This window comes from Caenorhabditis briggsae, assembly GCF_000004555.2.
Source record: "Caenorhabditis briggsae complete genome, chrI, whole genome shotgun sequence".
NCBI classification, from domain to species: domain Eukaryota; kingdom Metazoa; phylum Nematoda; class Chromadorea; order Rhabditida; family Rhabditidae; genus Caenorhabditis; species Caenorhabditis briggsae.
The window spans coordinates 1,733,101-1,755,105 of record NC_013489.2 but is presented as its reverse complement, the minus strand read 5'-3'; the positions used below and the strand labels follow the sequence as shown (position 1 = coordinate 1,755,105).

The window sequence follows — 22,005 nt, the reverse complement described above, 5'->3', positions numbered from 1 at the left end:
TCAAAAATTTTCAAAACTTCGGAATTTCCAGAAACTCGATTTTTACAGAATTTGAGATTTCTGAAATTTTCCAGATTTTTAGATTTTTGGAATTTTCAAAATTTTCAAATTCCCGCCAATACAGTATTCGCCATACTTCAAATGCTTCCTTCCACCATGACTCGTCAACATTATCATAAGACACGTGGCGAATTCTCCACGACTCCACGACGTCTTCTGATTCCAGAAATTCATGAATTTCAGTGTCAAATGGAAGCGACTCTTCCATTTGAACGTGTGCTTGGTGGCCGGCAAGTGTGGTGGCTGTGGAAAACTCTTCCATGCCGGAGAAATGTGTTTGAAACGGGCAATTATTGGCTGGATATGGGGGCGGAGCCAAGGGAGGCGGAGCCAAACTGTGGAGAGGATGTCGACGATGTAGATGTCTGGAAAACGGGTTATCAATGTTTTACTGTACCTCCTAGGGTTACTGTAGCAAACTAAAAACTTCTCTAGGATTACTGTACCCTCTTATTTTCAATCAGTCTCTATTTCCTTGTCATTTCACCAAAAACGGATGTCTGGCGACTCAACGACGGCTGAGTTACAGACAAAAGAATTCAGGAAGGTTACTGTACCTCTGATAGGTTACTGTAGATTCTGATACGTTACTGTAGGTTCTGATAGGTTACTGTAAGGTTACTGTACCTCTGTACCTCTGAAATTCAAATTTCCAAAACTTCCAAGTCTAAATATCCCGAAAACTCAAACTTTTTGAAAATTCCAAAAATCTGAAAATACTGGAAAATACACATTTTTTAGAGATAAGAAAAAAGTACAGTAATCTTCCGTATTCTTTTTTTGAAGCTTCCTGAAACTCATCCGCCGTTGAGCCGCCAATCATCCGTTGAACCCCCAGAACGCAGATTTTTCGAAAGAAAAGAGGGTACAGTAATCCTAAAGAAGCTTTTTTGTCATTTTTTTGATTAAAAGAGTGATTTTGAGTTACAGTAATCCATGGAAATCATCTCACTTCTCTTCTCATTCCCTCGAATCGCTTCCTCTGTCAAATTCTCATTTAACTGCTTATAAAATTCGGCCAGCCCGAAATCCATGAAATCCACCGTATCTTCTCCAGACTCGATTCCGAATTTCAAAAAGTTCTCCACCGAAAACGCGACGCGCATTTCGTATAAACGAAAGTCGTCGATGTGTCCTGGCGGGATTTGCGGGATACGATAGCCAAGGAGATCGTTTCGAAGTTTCGAATCGTCACACAATTCCAGAATTTCCGGGCTGAAAATTTGCAATTTTAGACGATTTTTAGAAAACTAGGTCATGACCTAGAAAAGTCGAAAACTATGTCATGACCTAGAAAAGTCAAAAATTAGGTCATGAAATTCAAAAATTAGGTCATGAAATTCAAAAATTGGGTCATGACCTAGAAAAAATTGGGTCGTGACCTAGAAAAAATTGGGTCGTGACCTAGGAAAAATTGGGTCGTGACCTAGAAAAAATTGGGTCGTGACCTAGAAAAAAGTGGGTCATGGCCTAGAAAAAATTGGGTCGTGACCTAGAAAAAAAATAGGTCATGACCTAGAAAAATTAAAAAATTAGGTCATGACCTAAAAACATGAAAAACTAGGTCATGGCCTAGAAAATACTTTTTTCGAAAATTTTTCAAATTTCTAGTGCACACACCTGCACTGATCCTTCACCAAAACCATCCAAATCGCTCGATACGTCAAATCGAATGCCATTTTCAATTGCTCATCTTGTAGAACATTTCTACAGTACTCACTGCTTGTCAACGCCCTTAAAATACAGACAACACGAGTTTGAAGGCCAAGGTCCACAGATTCGGAGGCCTGAAAAGTTAATTTTGGGCATTTTTTAATGGATTTTGGAGCATTTTTCATGAATTTCGGACCATTTTTCATGATTTTTGGATGATTTTCCATGAATTTCTGAACATTTTTATGAATTTTTGACCATTTTTCATGAATTTTGGAACATTTTTCATATTTTTTTTGACCATTTTTCATGAATTTTTGACCTTTTTTAGCGAGTTTTGAATCATTTTTTCATGAATTTTGGGCAACTTTTCATGGATTTTGGCCCATTTTTAGTGAATTTCGAACCATTTTCATAGATTTTTGCCCATTTTTAGTGAGTTTTGGACTATTTTTCACAAATTTTGGACCATTTTTCATGGATTTTGGACCATTTTTCATGAATTTTGAACCACTTTTCTCAAACTCACAAATTCATAAAACCTCTCTGCCACCAGTGCTGGTTCTCGTTCGAATTGACACCAAAACTGGAGAATCATCCGTTTCCACGTGGATTTCTCGCAACCGAACAGGGTAATTAGGTTAATTGGGCTGATTAGGTGTCCGTTTTCTTTGGGTTTTCGCAAATATTTTTGACAGGAGGTGATGGAAGACTTGTCGATGATTCTGGAAAAAATGCGCGGACATCCGGATGCGCGGACACACAGAAAACTTACAAAAATCGGACAGAAAGTGATTTTGGGGGGAAATGGATTTGGTACATTTTCAGGTACCGTATCATGTTGGGAATTGTGGCAATGCAGACCTAAAAATTAAAAAATTGAACGTTTTTTTTCCTAAAATAGGGTACAAAACTCCTACCGTAAGCAATTGCTCATCCTCCATCACAATTTTCAGTACTGTAGCATGTAAATGCCACGTGTCATCGTTGCGATTTTCTAGAATCATTCTGACAATGTTCTGAGCCAGGAACGGCGATTTTTTCAGTCGTTTCAGATAGATTTTCACAGATCGCTGATCGAATTCAAGGTTTTTGGGGTACAGTGCAACTGTGGGTCCATCGAATGAGGGACCAATCACACGACGGGGTGGAACGAGATTCCGAAGGAATGATGAGCAAATGAGCTTATTGAAGATGTAGAGGTCTTGAGGAGTGACGGATTGAGCAACGAGCAGGTGGTTGGCACGGGATCTGGAAATTTCGATTTTCAGATTCTTAGAATTCTTAGGATTCTAAGGATCTTTAATATCCTTAGAATCCTTATGATCCTTAGGATTCCTGAATTCTTAGATTCTTAGATATCTGGATTCATGGATTCCTGGATTCCAGAACCTATGGATTTCTAGGCTCCAGGATTCCAGGATTTCAGGATTCCTGGATTCTTGGATTCCAGAATTCCAGCCCTCCTGGATTCCTGAATTCCTAGATTCCTAGATTGCTAGATTCCAGAATTTCTAGATTCCCGGATTCTTAGGATCTCTGGATTCCTGAGTTTCTGGATGTCTGGATTCTTAGATTTTTGGATTTCTGAATTACCGGATTCACGGATTTCTGGATTCTTAGAATTTCCAAGAACTTGTGTATTTGGAAATTTCTGATTTTTCAAAAAATTCAATTTTTCAGATTTTTGGATTTTCTGAGTTTTTGAAATTTCAATTGTTTTCCAAGATTTAATTTTGAAAATTTAAAAAATAGTTGATTTTTCAGAGGTTCCAGAAATTCGATTTTTTCTAACATTTCAAAATTCTGAATTTCTAGAAAAAATCCACATTTTTGAAATCTCTAAAAAAAACCTAAAAATACAAAATTTTGAAAAAAATCTAAAAGTTTAAAAATTTAGAAAAATCTGAAAATTCAGACAACTTTCAATTTCTAAAAACCTGAAAGGATCTAGAATTCTGCAAATCGACGTCTCGAAATTCTGGAGAAAAAACCTTAATTTTCAGATTTTCAGATTTCCAAATTATCGATTTTCTCAGAAACCCTTCACCCCCCCCCCCCTTCCTCAAAGACGCACAAAATAGTGTCTCTCGTTTTCAGCAAATGTCGATATGATAACAAAAATGAATATTTCTCAAATCGATTGCTCATCTCATACGGATCCCCTTCAGTTTCCAATATCCAATTGTTCACAAATCGATTGAATTGCATCGATTTGCACATTTCCCCTCTCATTTTCGGCCATTTTCGACAGTAATCCGCTAGGGTTTCCACAATTTTCCCAGGATTCGTTTCCCATTTTTTCGTCATATCGATTAGCTGATTTTCGACGTTTTTCAAGAAATAGGCCATTAGACAATCGAAGTCGGCGACAAATTTCGGCGGGAATTCCAAAAATTCAGGCCATTCGCTGAAATTTTGAATCGATTGGAGGAATTCGGTGGGTTCCAATTCCTGAAGGAGATGAGGTAGACGTTTGTAGATTAGCTGCAAAAAGTTGGGTCGAAAATTCTGAATTTTCGAATTTTCAAGATAGTGAAACTTCTCAGACTACTTGAATTCCAAAATGTTCAGGTTTCTTTGATTTTCGGAATTTTAGATTTTCTCGGATTTTCAAATTTCCTTTTTTCGGAAATTCGGAGGCCCGGCCCGGTGGGCCCGTCATTTCACCAGTTTTGAAATTTTTAAAAAACACATAAGCCTCCTCAAAGACGCACAAAATAGTGTCTCTCGTGTCCGGTTGCAAAGCGGTCAATTGCTTTTTGGAATTCCAGATTTTCAGACCAGCGACGTTTTAGAACCGGTTCTAAAATGGTCAACTGACCATTTCGCAACCGGTCATTTCGCAACCGTTCTGAAATACGCGGTTTCAAAAACGTCCGGTTGTGAAAAATGGTCAATTGGACATTCTAGAACTGGTCATTTCGCAACTGGGCGTTTTAGAACTAGTCATTTTGCAACCGTTCTTCATCGTGCAGTTACGAAACGTCCGGTTGCAAAACGGTCAGTTGCGAAATGGCCACCTGGGCGTTTTAGAACCGGTCATTTTGAAACCGTTCTATAACCTGCAGCTATGAAACTTCTTGTTGCAGAACGGTCAGTTGCGAAATGACCAGCTGGACGTTTTAGAACCGGTCTTTTCGCAACTGAGACGTTTTAGAATTTCCCATTCAGCAGCTGTCCAAATCGCAACCATAAGTTCGGAATCCGGTCATTTGGCAACCGGGACATTTTAGAACCGGTCATTTTACAACTGACCGTTTCGCAACCGAGACGTTTTCGAACTATTAGTTTTGGTAACCGGGTGCTTCAAAACCGACCATTTTACAGATCTTTAGTGATTTTTAGGTTTTCCGATTATTTAATTTTTAAAATCTCAAATTTTCGAAGTTTCAGATTTTTGGGATTTTCGGAATTTTGAACTTTCGGGTTTTTAGATTTCCAAATTTCTGGATTTTCAGATTTTTTGCATCTTCAGACTCACATCGAAATCAAACGAAACTTCTGGAAATTTCAGCGAAAACTCGTAGCTCAACACAAAAACCGGTAGTGTTAGCTCGGTGGAAAGCATTGATTTCAGTTTACAGTCCACATAATTCACAATTTCGTCGATTTTCGCATCGGTTGGTCGCATTTGGGTTACTGTAGCTTTGTGAGGTACTGTAGATGATGAGAAATGGAGGAGATGACACGTTTTGAGGTTTCGGAGAAGCTGGTCATCTGGAAATCGATATTTTAGGTAAAGAATTCAGATTTTTCGGGTTTTCGGCGTTTCAGAACCGGTAATTCTGCGACCGGACGTTTCAGAACCGTTTGTTTTGAAATGGTTGCAAAATAGATATCCGGTTCACTAACGTCACGGTTCTAAAACGTCTCAGTTGCGAAATGGCTGGTTCTAGAATGCCCAAATGGCCATTTCGCAACTGACCGTTTCACAACAGGACGCTTTGTAACCATATTTTTCAAACGGTTGCGAAACGGCCGGTTATAAAGCGTCCGGTTGCAAAACTAACGGTTCGAGAATTCGCAACAAATGGTCATTTCACAATTGACTGTTTCGCAACCCGAAGTTTCAAAACTGTGTGAAAATCGGACCGCTTGTTTTAAAACGTTTGCGAAACGGCCGGTTCGAAAACGTCCAGTTGCGAAATGAACGGTTCTAGAATGTCCAGATGGTCATTTCGTAACTGACCATTTTTCAACTGGACATTTTAGAACCATTCCGGTTTCGAAACAACCCGGTTGCGAAATGGTCAGTTGTGAAAGGAACGGTTCTGAAACGTCCGATTTCGAAGATTCCTGTCTCAGAATGTTTGGTTCTAAAACGTAGCGGTTCTAAAACTTCCAGTTGCAAAATGACCGGTTCTAAAATGTCCAGCTGACCATTTTGCAACTGACCGTTTCGCAACCCGACGTTTCAAAACTATGTGTTTTAGAACAGTTGCAAAACGATTGGTTTCAAAAAGTCTTGGGTGAGAAATGACCGATTTTGAAACGACCTGTTCTAGAATGGCCATTTCGCAACTGACTGTTTCGCAACCGGACATTTTGGAACAGCGAGTTTTAAAACCAAGACAAAGTGAGCGGTTCTAAAACGTCTGGGTTGCGAAACGGTTAGTTGAAAAATGACCAGTTCAGAATCACACCGGTGTCAAAACGAACCGGTTGCGAAATGGTTGATTCTAAAATTCCAAAGTTTTAGGTCTCAGAATGTCTGGTTCTATAACGTCCGGTTCTAAGACGACTAGTTGCGAATAGGTCAGTTCTAAAACGTTCGATTGAAAGAAATATCGGTTTTATATTGTCGGGGTCCATTACATCCGGTTCTAGAATACCTAGCTGGCCATTTTACAACCGGACATTTCAGAACCGGCTTTAAAACGTCGTCCGGTTGCGAAATGACACACCTGTGTTCGGTTCGTCCGTTTCATAACAAAACGATGGATGATAATGACACAGCTCGTGAATCAACTGGTGACTGTGAGCACTCGGATCGATGAGCAACCACTCGATGACGTCTTTTCGGAGACTGAAAAGTGACATTTCAGAACTGTGACGTTCTAGAACTGTTCTACCTCCATTTTCCCACATTTTCGTCGTTTGCAAATCTAGAATTTTCCTCGAATTCCGTAAACGAAACCAATGCCGAGAGCAGTCTTAAGACCTCGAAACACGCGGGACTCGTCCTGGATACAGTATCCCAAATCAGACGAATCGTCTCTTTTGAGACTTGTTTCGAACGGAATTTCAGAATATTCTCAGTCAAAATCGCCGCATTTGGGAGTGATGTGACGTTGGGCATTAGAGATAGAGTGTACTTGAGGATGGAGTCGATCGATGGCATTCGGAGGTGGCCGAATCTGAAAATCGGAGTTTCGTGGGATGGAAATGGCGGGGATTGGCTAAAAACATAAATTTTGGGGTCGAAAAATCTGAAAATCGCATTTTTCTGGTTTAAAAAGATCATTTTGGAGGTCAGAATCTGAAAAATTAGCTTAAAATAACCAAAAAAAATCGGATTTCAGATTTTTTGGATTTTTTGAATTTTCAGATATTCTTGGATTCTTAGATTTTCAGATTTTTGGATTTTTTTAGATTTTTGAATTTTTTGGGATTTCAGTTTTTCCGAATTCTCAGATTTTTTTGAATTTTCAAATTTTCAGTATTTTGGATTTTTAGAATTTTCAGAAACTTGTAGATTTTTCGAATTTTTTGGATATTTTGAAAATTTGAAAAACAGAAAAACTGAAAATCCAAAAATCTAAAAGCTAAAGAATCCAAGAATCTAAAAAATTCTGAAAATCTGAAAATTCCAAAAATCCCAAAAAAAATCTAAAAAATTCAAAAAATCCAATTTGGTTTTATTTGAATTTTCAAAATTTTTGAATTTTTGGGTTTTCAGACTTTAACAAAATTGGCTCAAAATAACACAAAAATCGGAAAATTTAGAGTTTCAGATAGTGAAATTTTTCCGAATGTTGGATTTATGAATTTTGTTGGAATTTCAAAATTTTGAGTTTTCAGATATTATTTGTATTTTTCGGATTTTCAGGTTTTTTTGAATTTTCAAGTTATCAATTTTCAGATTTTTGGATTTTTAGGAATTTCAGAAACTCTTTAAAATCAGAAAATCTGAAAATTCCAACAACAAAAAATTTTGAATTTCTTGATTTTCTGATTTCTGAATTTTGGGACTTTTCGAATTTTTTTGATTTTCTGAAAACTTGAAAAACATAAAAACTGAAAATCCCAAAACTCTAAAATCTAAAAAATCCAAAAAATCGAATTTGGTTATGTTTGAATTTTGAATTTCCAAACTTGTCCAAAATTCGAAAACTTGGCTAAAAATAACCCAAAAAATCGGGAAATTTAGAGTTCAGATAGTGGAAATTTTTAAATTTTTGGATTTTTGATTAATTTCGATTTATGCAAAATTTTTCTGAAAAAAAATCCTGAATTTGTAAAAAAAATGAGGAAAAAAAAAGAAAAAAAAAGACAATTTCAAGCAAGAAAATCCTGATTTTTTGGGTCGAAAAATTGAAATTTCGAGATTCAAAATCTACATTTTCGGCTCAAAATCCTGATTTTTGTGCCGAAATTCGACAAATTTTGGACCTAAAATCACTTTTTAGCCTCCCAAATTTGCCATTTTCAGGCGCTTGCCACTTACCTAACATCCTGTGGGATTACTGTAGCCAATAGTGCACAAAACGCGGTTCGCAAGTATTCTGACGTGTAGGATTTCCGTTTTTCCCATAGAATCGAAACGATAGATTCGACGATTTGGGAATTCAGACGACCAGATTTTAGAATTTTATTCAGAATTTGCATCGCTCCATTCCATGCGGCATGTTTGTTGACGCACTTCGAGCCGAAGGACAGATGGATTAGGCCTGGAAAGTTAAGGGGTTTTTGAGGAATCTGAAAATCTAGGAATTTCAGAAAAAATCAATATTTGGAAAATCAGAAATTCCAAATTTTCGGAAAATCAGAAAATCGAAAATTCGGAAAAAAAGTTCGAAAGCGTCTCGGTTGCGAAAAGACCGATTCCAGAATGTCCAGCTGACCATTTCGCAACTGACCGTTTTGCAACCGGACATTTTAGAACCGCTTGCTCTAAAAAGGAAATGACCAGTTCTGAAACGTCTGGTTGTGAAATGGTAAGTTGCGAAATGACCGATTTCAGAATGTCCAGAAGGCCATTTCACAACTGACTGTTTTGCAACCGGATATTCTAGAACAGCATATTTTCGAACGGTTTCAAAATGACCGGTTCTAAAACGTCCAGATGGCCATTTCGCAATTGACCGTACTGCAACAGGACGTCTCATAACTGCACGTTAAAGAACGGTTGCAAAATGACTAGTTCTAAAACGCCAAGTTGCGAAATGACCAGTTCTAGAATGTCCAATTGACCATTTTTCACAACCGGACCGTTTTGAAACCGCGTATTTCAGAGCGGTTGCAAAATGACCGGTTGCGAGATGGTCAGTTGAGAAAGGAGCGGTTCTGAAACGACCTGTTCTCAATGCCTAGCTGGGCCATTTCGTAACTGACCATTTTAGAACCGGTTCTAAAACGTCGCTGGTCTGAAAATCTGGAATTCCAAAAATCAGAAATTTGGAAATTCAAAAATTCGGGAAATCAGAAATTCTAAAAATCCGGACATCCGGGCAAACAGACAAACCTTCCAACGATAAATAATGATTCTCAAATTTCCTTCCATCCGATTTCAAATCAATCGACGACTCATCCAAATCCATTTCTACCGTATCCACGCGTCTTTCAGCCAAAAACCATCTGGCCAAAAATCTACAAATTTCGTCGGAAATTTGAAAATTCGGACTCATCGAATAGCCACGATGCATGGTTCTCAGCGATTCGCGAATCGCGAATTTCACCAATTTGCGAACATTCTCCTCTGTTTTTTCATTCATCGAACGATGTCCATCGATGGTTTCGATCATTGAGAGCTTGATGACGTCATCCACGAGTTGCATCGTTAGAATCTGCAATTTTGACTTTTTTGGACTATTTTGACTTTTTTGGACTATTTTTCATGAATTTTGGACTATTTTTCATGAATTTTGGACCATTTTTCATATTTTTCATGAATTTTGGACCATATTCCATGAATTTCGGACACTTTTCATGATTTTTGGACCATTTTTCATGGATTTTGAACCTTTTCATGATTTTTGGACCTTTTTTCATGATTTTTGGACCAATTTTCATAGATTTTGAACGATTTTAAATAAATTTTGGACCATTTTTCATGATTTTTGGGCCATTTTCTGTGAATTTTGGACCATTCTTCATAAATTTCAGACCATTTTCCATGAAATTCGAAGCATTTTTCAGGAATTGTGGACCAGTTTTCATGGATTTGATACCATTTTTTTAATGAATTTTAGACACTTTTTCATGGATTTTGGGTCATTTCCCATGGACCATTTCCAGCCTATTTTCAGCCTATTTTTATGCCCAATATTTCCACAAACCTCCGATTCCGACTGATTCGTTTTGATGTTTATCAGTGAGAGCAGAGGATCCAAGAGTTCGAAAACCTCTCGAAGTATGAAATCTCGAGTTTCCAGTCCCCATTTGTGAACGATGAACGAGACGACGACGACGATGGAGTACTTTCGAGTGCTGGTCCATCTGAAATTAATTTTTGGAATTTTCAGCTGTTCTGCAGCAAGTTATTTAGAATTTTCTACTTTTATTGAACCTAAAATCGAGTTTATTTCAAATTTTTGGGCCAAAATTTCTCTTTTTTTCCATTCTTCCAACAATCTCTTTTACCGATTTCCCCTCTCCAATCTTATATCAATAAACCGGCCCATTTGCTCTTCCTCTTTCTCCTGCTCCCTTCCCCCTAAAGTCCGCAACTTCGCGTGGCGGTGTTTTGGGCAAGTTGCGGACTTTTCGGAGGAGGCTAGAGATTCAGACAAGTAGGTGTACATAAAAACGGGGAAAAGAAGAGAAAAACAAAGTAAGAGGAAGAAGGCGATGTGCATGCATTCAGTCATGCATTTCATTCACGAGTGGCTAGATCCAGACAGAGAGAGAGAGAGAGAGAGAGAGAGAGAGAGAGTCTTTAGGAGAGCGGCTTCATTTCCAGTGTGTTTTTCCTCTTCTTCTCGTTATACGTCGCTTTTATAGGGTTCCTTTTTCAAACGACAGGCAAAACGTCACTTTGGCTAGAGAATTCTAACTTTGAAAGTGAGTTTTCTTTTTTAAAATTCCTTCAGGCTCCAAGTCCGTTTCAGTCCAATTCCAAGTCACTCAATTTGTCCATAACCTCTCGTTTTCGAATCGATGCCTTGTGAATTGTGAAATTCTTCTCACTTATAATCAGACCACTTCTAGTCCAAGCTAGGCTTGTCTTCGACTTTGATCCGTTTCCGAGGCAATTGGATGTCCATCTAGCCTGATGAAATTCGAATGATGTTTCAGAACAGAGCCAAGCTGGATTAGAATGTATGTCTAGCTTGACAGCTTATTTGGAACCGATTTCACCGGTAAATTTAGACTAACACGTCCGTTCCTGAGAAATCCGAGACCAATCTGGGCTGGTTCTAAGCAAATTCAAATCGATTTTAGATAGATTGTAATGCGATTTGTTTCATGGCTAGATAGATTACACGGATATTCCAAATCCGGGCAAATTTCAATCGATTTAGTTGATCCATTGGATGGAGTAGTCCTAGACCAATTTTGGCTATTTTATATCGATGGAGTCATATTTAAGATAGGCCCAAATCAAGTAGCCATTTGAGGCCCAATGTTTGCAGGTTTCGGAAATACACAAAGCCAATCAGAAGCTTTTAGGCCGGCACATTTTACCCATCCCAAAAGTAGCCTAACCAAAAAGCTGGGACACTGTTTCCGACAACCTCGGTCTAGAATGATTCATACTGAAAATGGGATCATTTTGGAAAGTTCTAGCATTCTCTAGGATCTCTCAGTCTCTTCAGAATCTTTCAGAAATTCCACTTCCAAATGCACCTCCTTTTCTCACCCGCTCTCTGCATTTTCCCGTCAAAGTTTCGTTGCGGACTTCACGGCACACACACACAAGAACGAGGGAAAATTAGAAAAGAAAACAAGGCAAAACCCAGTCGAACCGGTTCGTATGGAAACGAAGAAAAATCGGTCATTTTCCTCAACTGTTCCAGTGGTTTTCAATGATCGAATTCTTGGATTTCCCGGCATTTTCCTAGATTTTTTGGAGCTTAGAAAATTTGGACCCGAAATCGACATTCTGGATTTTCGGGTCCAAATGATTGGTGAAGATTTTAGAACCGTCCAAACCAGATCTGGGATAGCCAAGGGTCATTTAAGGAGCGCCTACGCTTCATCGATCCTGAGTCGTTCTGGTTTGGACCGCTTTCCCGCCTATTTTAGTCCAAATGGACTATTTGAAGGCGGGGTGTTTGGACCATTTCAAGCTCGAATTCGCACTGATCGTAGATGACTTCGTTAGGGTCGATTCTGGGACATAGAATATCAGATTTTTCATCGAAAAAAGTACCACATCAACAGAATCTAGCCGTTTCTGGAGCATCTCCTACGATTTTCAAGACCACACCCACGGAATTTTCTCGATTCATCCTCCTCATGACTCTTCGCTCATGACTTCTCTATTACTTTTAATGTTACCCATAGCAACACCCCGCTATTCTTATATTCCTCTTCTTCTTATCTTTTTTCTCTCTAAATCTCTCGTGCTCATGAATCTCTTTCTCTGCTCTCTCTCTTCTCTTTTTTAGGCCAAAAACTTCTTTCCTTTTTTAAGCCAGAATATTCCAGAAGAATGCTGCCACGGGAAGAGCTGGAAGACCTAGCAGAATGGCTCAAGAGCATTGGTCACTACGATGGACCGCCGGATAGGCTCATCACCGATTTCTCGTTTTTGAAGACGTCGTCAGAGGAAGCAGAGGTGAGGGCGAAGGTTCTAGACCAAGTTAGACCCAGTTTTAACCCAGATGTGGTCATTTTATAAAGCAATTTGATAGACGGAACGGTTCTAGAACAATCTAGACCCACCGAGGCCGTTTCTAGACCATCTTGGCCCATTTTCGATCAGAAATTGGTCATTTTCAATGCAAATTGAGCCAGAATGGTTCCAGAACAATCTAGACCACTTTAGATCGATTTGGACTGGTCTAGACAAATTTGATGACCAAACTAGACCAATTCTAGACCATTTTGAACCATTTTTAAGCCAAATTCGATCAATTTGAGTGAAAACGTTCTAGAATCATCTAGATCACTTTAGATCGATTCGGACTAGCCTAGAGAAATTCCAGGACCCATCTAGACCTATTCTAAATTATCTTGACCTATTTTTGAGTCGAAATTGGTTTTTTTTTCAGGCGAATTTGAGCCAAAACGGTTCTAGAAAAATTTAGATTCAACTAGACCAATTCTAGATCATCTTGGCCCATTTTTGACCCAAAATTGGTCATGTTCAATGCAAATCGAGCCAAAAAGGTTCTAGAATCATCTGGGTCACTCTAAATTGATTAGGACAAAGTTCTGCTGATTTTGACAGCAATGAAAGCCATTTGAATCGGAATTTAACTAAATTTAGATTGTCCTAGACGCCTAGACTGGTCCAGACGTCTTCAAGACAGATTCTAGACAAGAATTCTAAACCCCCGATCTTTCAGACATCGCCTCACTACCCACCGCTCTACACACACTTCGATCAGATTCTCGACGATCAATTTCGGAATCCAAAGCTGAATTTCGAGTACATTATGTATCGAAACCAGTCGAAGGCAGCTGGCGAATGGTGGATGGCTCGTCAGCGAGCGATGGAGAAGCTGAAGAAGGAGGAGGCGAAGCGACTGGCAAACGATATAAAAGCCAACGCGTTCTGGGAGGTAAGGATCCCTGGAAAATGGCAGATCCTAGGTCCTTTTTTTGGAAGCAAAAGCGCTGATCCCAGATTCCTCCAAAAAAAAATTCCAGAAGCTTCCACAAAATTTTGGGAGCCAAATAAAATTCTCAACTTTTCAGGAGTTGGAACGAAGTCAACACCCCGACCGGGACGTGGAAGCTGACCAGACGACCCAGATGGATAAAGACTATGATCCAGAAGAGGATAAGCCAATGAAGAAGAAGAAGGTTCCAGTTAAAAAGAAGACCGAGCCAGTGAAGAAGGAATCTACAAAACGAGGAAAACCAGGAAGACCCGGACCATCGTCTAAACCAAGAGAAGAGCTTCCAGGACCATCTACCCAGGATGTCAAGGAAGAGATTTCAAAGCTTTCAAAAAGAGGAAGACCGGGACCATCCAAAGAGCTTCCAGAACCTTCCAAAAAACCCAAACTCGAAATCGAAGAGCCCAAGGAGAACGTCGAGCTACAACAAACGCCGAAATCAAACAAGATTCGAAAAATCTACAAATGTCCGGAATGTCACAAGACCAGTGGTCAGGGAACATGCATTTGCAATGGATGTCACGAATGGGTGCACTTGAAATGCGCCAAGGTTCGAGCGCATCAGTGGACCATCGCGTTTCGGTGTAGTGGATGCTCGGCGAGCTCGTCGGATAGCTAGATTGACTCTAATCTAGATTTGGTGAACCGAATCGGTTTGAAATTTGTCTGTGATTTTGATTTCTTTGATCCCGATGTGCTCAAATAAAATATTCATGATGTTTTTTGTTATGTTGAAGTGACGAATCGTCCACAGGGTGTCAAAATTCGGAATCTTAGATTTCCCAAATTTGGACAATTTCTAAAGGGAAAAAACACTTGATTCTGATGTCAAAAAATTAGATCTACGACCCTCAAAGCCTCTACAAGATCCAGGATGTTGGATCCACGATCTGCAAGTCCTGGATTCTGGATCTACGATATTCAAGGTCCGGGATGCTGGATCTGTGTTGTGCATGGTACAGGATGCTGGATCTAGGATATATGAAGTCCAGGACGTTGGATCTACAATTTGCAAAACCTACGATGCTGGTTCTAGGACCTAGATTATAGGTTCTGCAAGGTACAGGATGATGTATCTACGGTCAATAAGGTCCAGGATGCTGGATCTACGATCTGCAAGGTCCAGGATGTTCTCTATTTTTAGAAACATAGAGATCCCTGATCAGAATCCATATCAGCCGCGTCGACCAGGCTCAGACTGCAAATCGGACCTCCAAGATTCTAGATTCTCAGCTCATCTGGCCATGTATGAATCTAATAAGTTTCATGATTCTTGTACACCTATCAGGTCATATGGATTCCAAATCTGAAGCTTCCAAAAGCTAGACTAGATTTGATGCCGGGTCAGATGGCACCATCGAGCTAGGAACTTGAAATTTCAGATTCCAGGAGTGTATGCTTCTAGGATCTTCTAGAACCTAGATCAAAGGGCTCTATAGAAGCTGGAGATTTCGGAACCGTAAATCTCCGCTTCAGAGTCTTCTTCTCGGAACCACCTGGATCATGCGACACCCGGATATTGTCGCATGAGGATTTATAAGATCCTTAAAATTATCAGGATCTTTGAATCTTCAGAATCCTTAGTATTTGGATTGTCTAGAATCTACGGTGAATTCAGTATGCTGAAGTTTCGGAATCAAGAACTCCGCTAGGTGAAGAGCCTTCGTTACTATGTTCCAAAACTTCTAGGATCTCCAAATAGGTCCACACTTCTGTCTCTCTGCGTCTCAATGCACCCGTACACTATCTCGCTTTCCCAGAGCCCCTGTGCCGCGTTGCGTACTTGCGTAACGGTTCAGGGGCGTGGTCGACGATGGAGGACGCTAGATGAGACGCTAGATGGATGGCTGTCCACTTTTTCTCTTTCTCCGAATTCCCGGTTTCGGGATTACTGTGTTCCGGGCTTTTTATTGATTGTTCAAGTTCCGCCACTTTTGGTATAGTGTACCCAGCTCTTTCTTCCAGATGCTTACTCAAAATTCGTTTTTTCAGAACTTAAAAATGGAATCTGGCATCGAATGGGTCGCTGACATAATCCAACCATCCGCAGATCAGATTGCCGAAGCAGCCAGTGAAGATTTTGAGACTCAAAAGTGGTTGGAGAGTATCGGAGGGTCTATGGATCCTCCTCCCAACGTCATCACCAATTTTAGTTTCCTGGAGAGCCCGAAGAAGGAGGAAGGCGTCTCTCATGAAGCGGACGAAGGATATGGGTCGGTGGAGCCAGAAGATTTTAACCAGACAAGCCAAGAAGTAGAAGTAGAATCCATGCCTACATTCTTCGACCAAATCTATCGAGACATCCAGAACAACCCTGACATGGATATTGATTATTTGATAACTAGAAACTACTCAAAAGCGGCTGGGACCCTATTCCTCGCTCGCCAACAAGCCATCGCCAACTGGGACAGATGTCTTCATGTCAAGAGTCGGGAGATCAGAAGTCTACGTGTCTGGGATCTTCCGGTGACTGGCAAACGGGAGAGAGTCAAGTCAGCGAGGCAGTTGGAAACGGAGGAGTCGGAGGCGAGGTGGCAGGCGGCGAAGAAGGTCAAGGTGGAAAAGGTTCGCCAAAATGCTTCTGTTGCCGTTCAGAGAATCCGATTTGGAGAACAAGGACTGCCAGTCAAGAAAGTTTCAGCTAGACGACGAATTCCGAAGAATCCAGTCGCCAAAACCCAGCCAGAAACCACTTGCCTTGCTTCAAAGAAATCAGCTGCCCTTGCCTGCCGATCTCCTGCCCAATCAGCTACGATCGTTCCACGTGATCCCGTCACTACTGTATCAATCTCAAACCCAATGCCTCCACTTTCCCTTGCATGCCCATCTTCTGTCCGCCAACAACCTAAAAAGAAGCCATCCAAACATCAATGCCCTGTCTGTCAAAAGCCCGCTCGTTCCGGAACGTGCCAATGCTTCGGATGCTCCGGATGGGTGCATTTTAAGTGTGCCGCTGGAGCGCACTTGAACTATTCCAGTGATTTTCGATGTGCCACGTGTCTTGCAAATGATGTGTAATTGCTATCTCAACCTTCTTTTATGCTCCAAATGGTGCCAGATTGCTCAGCGTCCATTTTTTGAAAAATCCTGTTTTTTCTGGTGTCCGTCCCCTCATTTTTTCTGTGTGATAGCCTATTCTAGCCTGTTTTGGCCTATTTTCAGCCACTTTTGATCTATTTTTATCATATTTTCAGTCATTTTAGACCCTTTTCAAGCCTATTTTAAGCACATTTGGAGCCCATGATAAGCCATTTCGACTTATTTGAACCATTTTGACCTATCTATAGCCATTTTTTAAATCCTATTTTAGCTATTTTGACCTGTTCCAAACCTATTTTTGATGATTTTCAGTGAATTTTGATAATTTTAAGTCTATTTCGAGTCGTTTTCAGCCAAATAAACCTATCAATTTTTTGCCTTGTTTTCGGTCGTTTTCAGTCAATTTTCACCACATTTTGGACCGTTGTCTGAATTCCATCCTAAATTTTGACCAATTTTTAGCTATTTTATCCTATTTAAAACCATTTCAAGCTTATTCTTAGCCTATTTTAAGCCTATTTTCAGCTCATTTTTACCTATTTAATGCGATTTCAGCCAATTTCAAGCAATTTTCTGCCTATGTTGTTTCTGCCTATTTTAAGCAATTTTTAGTCAATTTTAGGGCATTTTTGACCTATTTTCAACCGATTTTCAGCAATTTTCAGAGCAAATACTCACGCTGCTTGGCTAATTCCATGATTTCCCATTTTCAGCGCTCTGATCGCCCTCCGAACCAGTTGATGGCTCGATGTCTCATAGATCTCGTAATCCACATTTTTCATCATTTCCACCGCCACCTCGCAATAGCTTCGAAGCGCCTGCTCCTTTAAATCCGCCGTTTCGATTCGACGCCAAATGAAATCCCATAACTTCTGAAGATGCGAATGGTCGGCCCACTGAATTCGAGATGCCATCGCACAGATGTGCAATACGTTGGAGACGTCACCTTCTAGACCATCAGCTGATAAAATGAAGTCGTAGGAGAGAATGGATAAGCAATAGGGGATCCATGGTACGGTATTATGATCGATTGGCTGGCGACAACACATTTTTAAATGGCGGGTTGAGATTTCGAAAACCGGAGTTTTGAAGGGATCAGTCTTGTATTTGGAGGCGGACTTTGGGATGTCATCGTGCTCCGTCTTCTTCCATTTCTTATCCACTTCTTCGATTTCCTGGAAGTTTTTTGGTTGAAAAATTGGCAAAATTTGAGCGATTTTGAGCTATTTTAGACTAATTTTCAGCTATTTTTCAGTCATTTTCTAGTGATTTATGTATAAATCATTTTAGACAAAATTAAGATTTTAAAGCATTTTCAGAGTAATTTGAATTTTTTTCGCTGAACTTTCGATTGATTTGATGCTGGTTTAAGCTACTTTTAAGCCATTCCAGTTGACTTGTATCTGTTTTTCCGTCAATTTAAGCTATTTTTTGCATATTTTAAGCTATTTTTGACTGATTAACGTAAAAATTATTCGAAACTAGATTGACTGATTTTCAGACGTTTTTAGACAATTTTTGATAGAATTAACAGTATTTTAGGCCTTTTTAAAGCTTTTTTTGACTGATTTTTAGCTATTTTTCAGTGATTTTTCATTGATTTTGGTAAATATCATTTTCTATTTTTTCAAATTTTTGAAAAAATCAAATTTCAAAGTTTTTCCAAAAAAATGATTTTGATTTCTCATGCTTTTTTACAGTTTATTTTTAACATTTGAAATTTTCAGCTTTTTAAATTTTTCAGATTATTGAAGAAACTGCTTCAGATTAAAAAAATTTTTCAGGAAAATTTTTTTTCAATTTTTAAAATTTTGATTTTCAGCTAATTTTTTGGGAAAAATTGGTTATTTTCAGAAGTTTTGATTTATTGATATTTAAATTTTTTTTCAATTTCAGAAAATTATTTTTGGGAAAATTACATTTTCATTTTTCTATATTTTTTCAATTTTTTTTCAAAATTTTTTTCCAAAATACCCACCCTTTTAGCTAATTTCATAATCCCAACTGTCAATTCAGCCAATCCCTTTGGGACAAGATCTCCATCATTTTCCAAATGATTATAAAATTTGGTCAACGTTGGAATTTCTCTCTGAAAAATGTTTTTTCTGAAAATTCAAAAAAATTTCTACCCACATCTCTTTTCAATTTTGAATCCAAATTGAGAATATCGTCGATTTTTTTCGCCAAATCTCTCACTTTTTGACTCATTTTTGCATTTCTAAAAAAGCAAAAAAAAATTTGCGGGAAATTGATAAAAACGATAGAGGTGTGCATTATCAGCTGGAGTGGAGGAGGAGCTGGGTGCAAACAAATAGTAAAAATCTGTTTTTTTTAGATTTTTTCGCCTCGAAAAAAAATTTTTTTTTTTTGAAAAATCAAATTCAATAAATATCCGATTATTTATCTTGTTTTTTCCCTGGAATTTCAAATTCCCCCGGCTTTTCTTTATTTATTTTTTCTTTAAAAAATCATGGAAATCGCTGAAAATCCCCCCGAAATATTTGAAAAACACATGGCTCCCGCGCAAATCCGATTTCGCCATCGCTCCCGTTTCTCTGGCGCCTCCACTCTCTCGCCAGTGCAGGTGAAGCGCGTTTGCATTTTTCGCTTTTTTTAGAATTTATATTTCAGCATTTAAAAGTAGAAATTTCAGTTCTAAACTCTATTTTTTTCGAGGAGTGGAGGAGGAGCTGGGTGCAAACAAATAGTAAAAATCTGTTTTTTTAAGATTTTTTCGCCTCGAAAAAAAATTTTTTTTTTGAAAAATCAAATTCAATAAATATCCGATTATTTATCTTGTTTTTTCCCTGAAATTTCAAATTCCCCCGGCTTTTCTTTATTTATTTTTTCTTTAAAAAATCATGGAAATCGCTGAAAATCCCCCCGAAAAAATTTGAAAAACACATGGCTCCCGCGCAAATCCGATTTCGCCATCGCTCCTGTTTCTCTGGCGCCTCCACTCTCTCGCCAGTGCAGGTGAAGCGCGTTTGCATTTTTCGCTTTTTTTAGAATTTATATTTCAGCATTTAAAAGTAGAAATTTCAGTTCTAAACTCTATTTTTTTCGAGTTCCTCACTATTTTTATCGATTTCCAAACAATTTTTCGGTTTGGAAAACCTATTTTTCATCAAATTTCAGTCTATTTCGGACTTTTTGCATCATTTTTTTTGAATTTCAGAATGGAAATCGGTCCAGATGGAAAGCCGTGTCGAGCATGTGTCAGTGTCGAAGATATGATGAAGAAAGGCAGGGAGATGGCCGAGAAAATGAAGAAAAAAGGTGGGAAAATCTGGAAACTTCTAGATTTTTCCAATTTTTTGCAATTTCAGAAGAAGAGAAGAATGCACCGGGCACAAGTACAGGAGCAAAACTACACGGGTGTCCAGTCGATAAAGATGAATTGGGTATTTTGAATTCCCGGCAAATCGAAATTTCGAAAAAAACATTTTCCAGGTCGCTCCACTTGGAATTTACTGCACACAATGTCGGTCTACTATCCGGAGAAGCCAACAGAAGACGATAAAAGCCGCGCGAAGAGTTTTATGACAATTTTAGGTCAGGTTAGAACTTTTTTTAAATTTAAATTTTCCCAAAAAAATTTTCTAAAAATTTTCCAGACATATCCATGTGATTTCTGTGCGAAAGACCTTCGAAAAGACCTAAAATCGGACCCGCCAAAAGTCGAAAATCGCCAAGAATTTGCTCTTTGGATGTGTCAATTACATAATAAAGTGAATGAAAAAACGGGAAAACAGGCGTTCAACTGTAAAAATGTGATGGAACGGTGGCGAGACGGATGGAAGGATGGATCGTGTGATTATTAAATTTTTGTTTTTTTTGTGTTGATTTTTATACAAGTTTAGGTTTTTTATGTCGATTTTTGCTGTTTTTTGTTTTTCACTTAAAACGATTTCTCTCATCTAAATTTTCTGAGTCATAACCTAGATTTTTTGGGTCATGGCCTAGACGCTAAAATTCAATTTTTAAGAATTTCACGTAGAAATTCAACTTTTATTTCACGTATAAGTTCAAAATTTTTAATTTCACGTGGAAATTAATAACCCAGGTTATGACCCACAAAATCTAGGCCATGACGTAAAAAAAAATCTAGGTCGTGGCCTAAAAAAATCTAGGTCGTGACCTAAAAAATCTAGCCGCTCAAAATAAGCATATATGTGATCCTTAAGGATCGAGTACACTTTAAGTTTAATTATCAGAAGTCCTATCACAGTTATCGAAAAATGTTCAACTGGTCAAATGTTGCTGATAATGTGATAAGCATTTCATCAGTTGGCCATTTTTGGATATCTCTTATAGGAACCAAGATAATCGAACTCAGAGTGCAAGCATCCGAAAAAAATGACACAAAAATATATTGGTAAATATTCAAAAATTTAAAGTTCACAAGAAGAAAAATTAAAGCTGGACCCTGACACAAAAAGATACAAAATGACCATCATTATATACATAAAAATCAACCGGAAATTTGAAAAAAAAGAAAGGGTTAGAAATGTGCGTGGCCTAGAAGTCCGTGGCCTGAATCACTTGATTCGGATAGAGAGACAGCTGGATCGTCTTCGGAGCACAGTATTCTTCGACGGACGGAGCACGCGTTTGCGATTTTTGCACTTTCAGCAGTTGATAGCTATCGATGACGACGTACATGCACCATGTCTGAAAATTGGAGAAATTTGGCTGAAAATCGATTAAAATGCATTAAAAAATCGCATTTTTCGGCAAAAATTGCAGACAATCAGCTCAAAATTCATGAAAAATGACCTAAAATCGCTTAAAAATCTATTTTTTTTTCAAAACATTTTCGATGGCCTAGAAATTTCTCGGCCACGACCACCGTATACTCACATTTAGCACTGCAATCAGGAGATAGGCGACGGCGAAAATCACAAGAAGACCGGTGAGAAATCCCGAGACGACGTTCGTTGAAATCATTGGAGCCGGGAGAAGGGTCTGGAAGGAATTTTTTTTTGATGGCCTAGATTTTGGGGTTTTCTAGGCCATGTGATCTCTTTTTAAAGGGGGTGTACGGTGAAATTTTTTATTGCATCAAAATGTGCAGAAATGCATTTAGATTGGCATAAAAATAAAGAAAAAATTCAAAAAAAATTCTTTCATCGAGAAAAACGCATCGAAAAATACGCTGAAAGCCCTTAGGGACGAGGTTTTTTCTAGGCCGGTGAGTAAAAGCGCGCGAATTCAAACTTTTAAAATTTTTTCGCTCGTTTTCACTTTTTTTTCGGTTTTTTCAAGAGTTTTCTAGGTTTTTGTCAATTTTTCTTCC

At 38.7% G+C, this 22,005-nt stretch overlaps 5 protein-coding genes across 5 annotated transcripts in view; 2 read left to right on the top strand and 3 right to left on the bottom strand.

Moving 5' to 3' along the window:
* Positions 1–647: 647 nt before the first annotated feature.
* Positions 648–10,733, bottom strand: CBG22013 (the record flags this gene model as incomplete). The annotated part of the gene is made up of 15 exons (XM_002638766.1): positions 648–697; positions 751–936; positions 1,013–1,275; positions 1,681–1,847; positions 2,243–2,438; positions 2,489–2,577; positions 2,634–2,964; positions 3,764–4,200; positions 5,198–5,433; positions 6,621–6,742; positions 6,789–7,145; positions 8,384–8,634; positions 9,381–9,722; positions 10,215–10,374; positions 10,552–10,733. The coding sequence occupies 15 exons, from the start codon at positions 10,731–10,733 to the stop codon at positions 648–650; spliced, it is 3,369 nt and encodes a 1,122-aa protein (XP_002638812.1).
* Positions 10,734–12,532: 1,799 nt separating this feature from the next.
* CBG22012 lies at positions 12,533–16,685 on the top strand (the record flags this gene model as incomplete). Its single annotated transcript, XM_002638765.1, has 4 exons — positions 12,533–12,658; positions 13,392–13,607; positions 13,744–14,217; positions 15,660–16,685. 4 exons carry the CDS (start codon positions 12,533–12,535, stop codon positions 16,683–16,685), a joined length of 1,842 nt encoding a protein of 613 aa, XP_002638811.1.
* A 695-nt stretch (positions 16,686–17,380) lies between these two features.
* On the bottom strand, positions 17,381–18,914 carry CBG22011 (the record flags this gene model as incomplete). The annotated part of the gene is made up of 3 exons (XM_002638764.1): positions 17,381–17,881; positions 18,685–18,795; positions 18,840–18,914. The coding sequence occupies 3 exons, from the start codon at positions 18,912–18,914 to the stop codon at positions 17,381–17,383; spliced, it is 687 nt and encodes a 228-aa protein (XP_002638810.1).
* Positions 18,915–19,885: 971 nt separating this feature from the next.
* Positions 19,886–20,530, top strand: CBG22010 (the record flags this gene model as incomplete). The annotated part of the gene is made up of 4 exons (XM_002638763.1): positions 19,886–19,985; positions 20,036–20,110; positions 20,160–20,266; positions 20,324–20,530. The coding sequence occupies 4 exons, from the start codon at positions 19,886–19,888 to the stop codon at positions 20,528–20,530; spliced, it is 489 nt and encodes a 162-aa protein (XP_002638809.1).
* Positions 20,531–21,227: 697 nt separating this feature from the next.
* CBG22009 overlaps positions 21,228–22,005 on the bottom strand; it is a gene marked incomplete at both ends in the record, with an annotated part of 6,825 nt that continues 6,047 nt past the window's right edge. Inside the window, 2 exons of the mRNA XM_045241270.1 lie at positions 21,228–21,380; positions 21,570–21,674. Coding sequence (XP_045097451.1) covers positions 21,228–21,380; positions 21,570–21,674 — 258 coding nt within the window. The remainder of the gene's footprint in view (positions 21,381–21,569; positions 21,675–22,005) is intronic.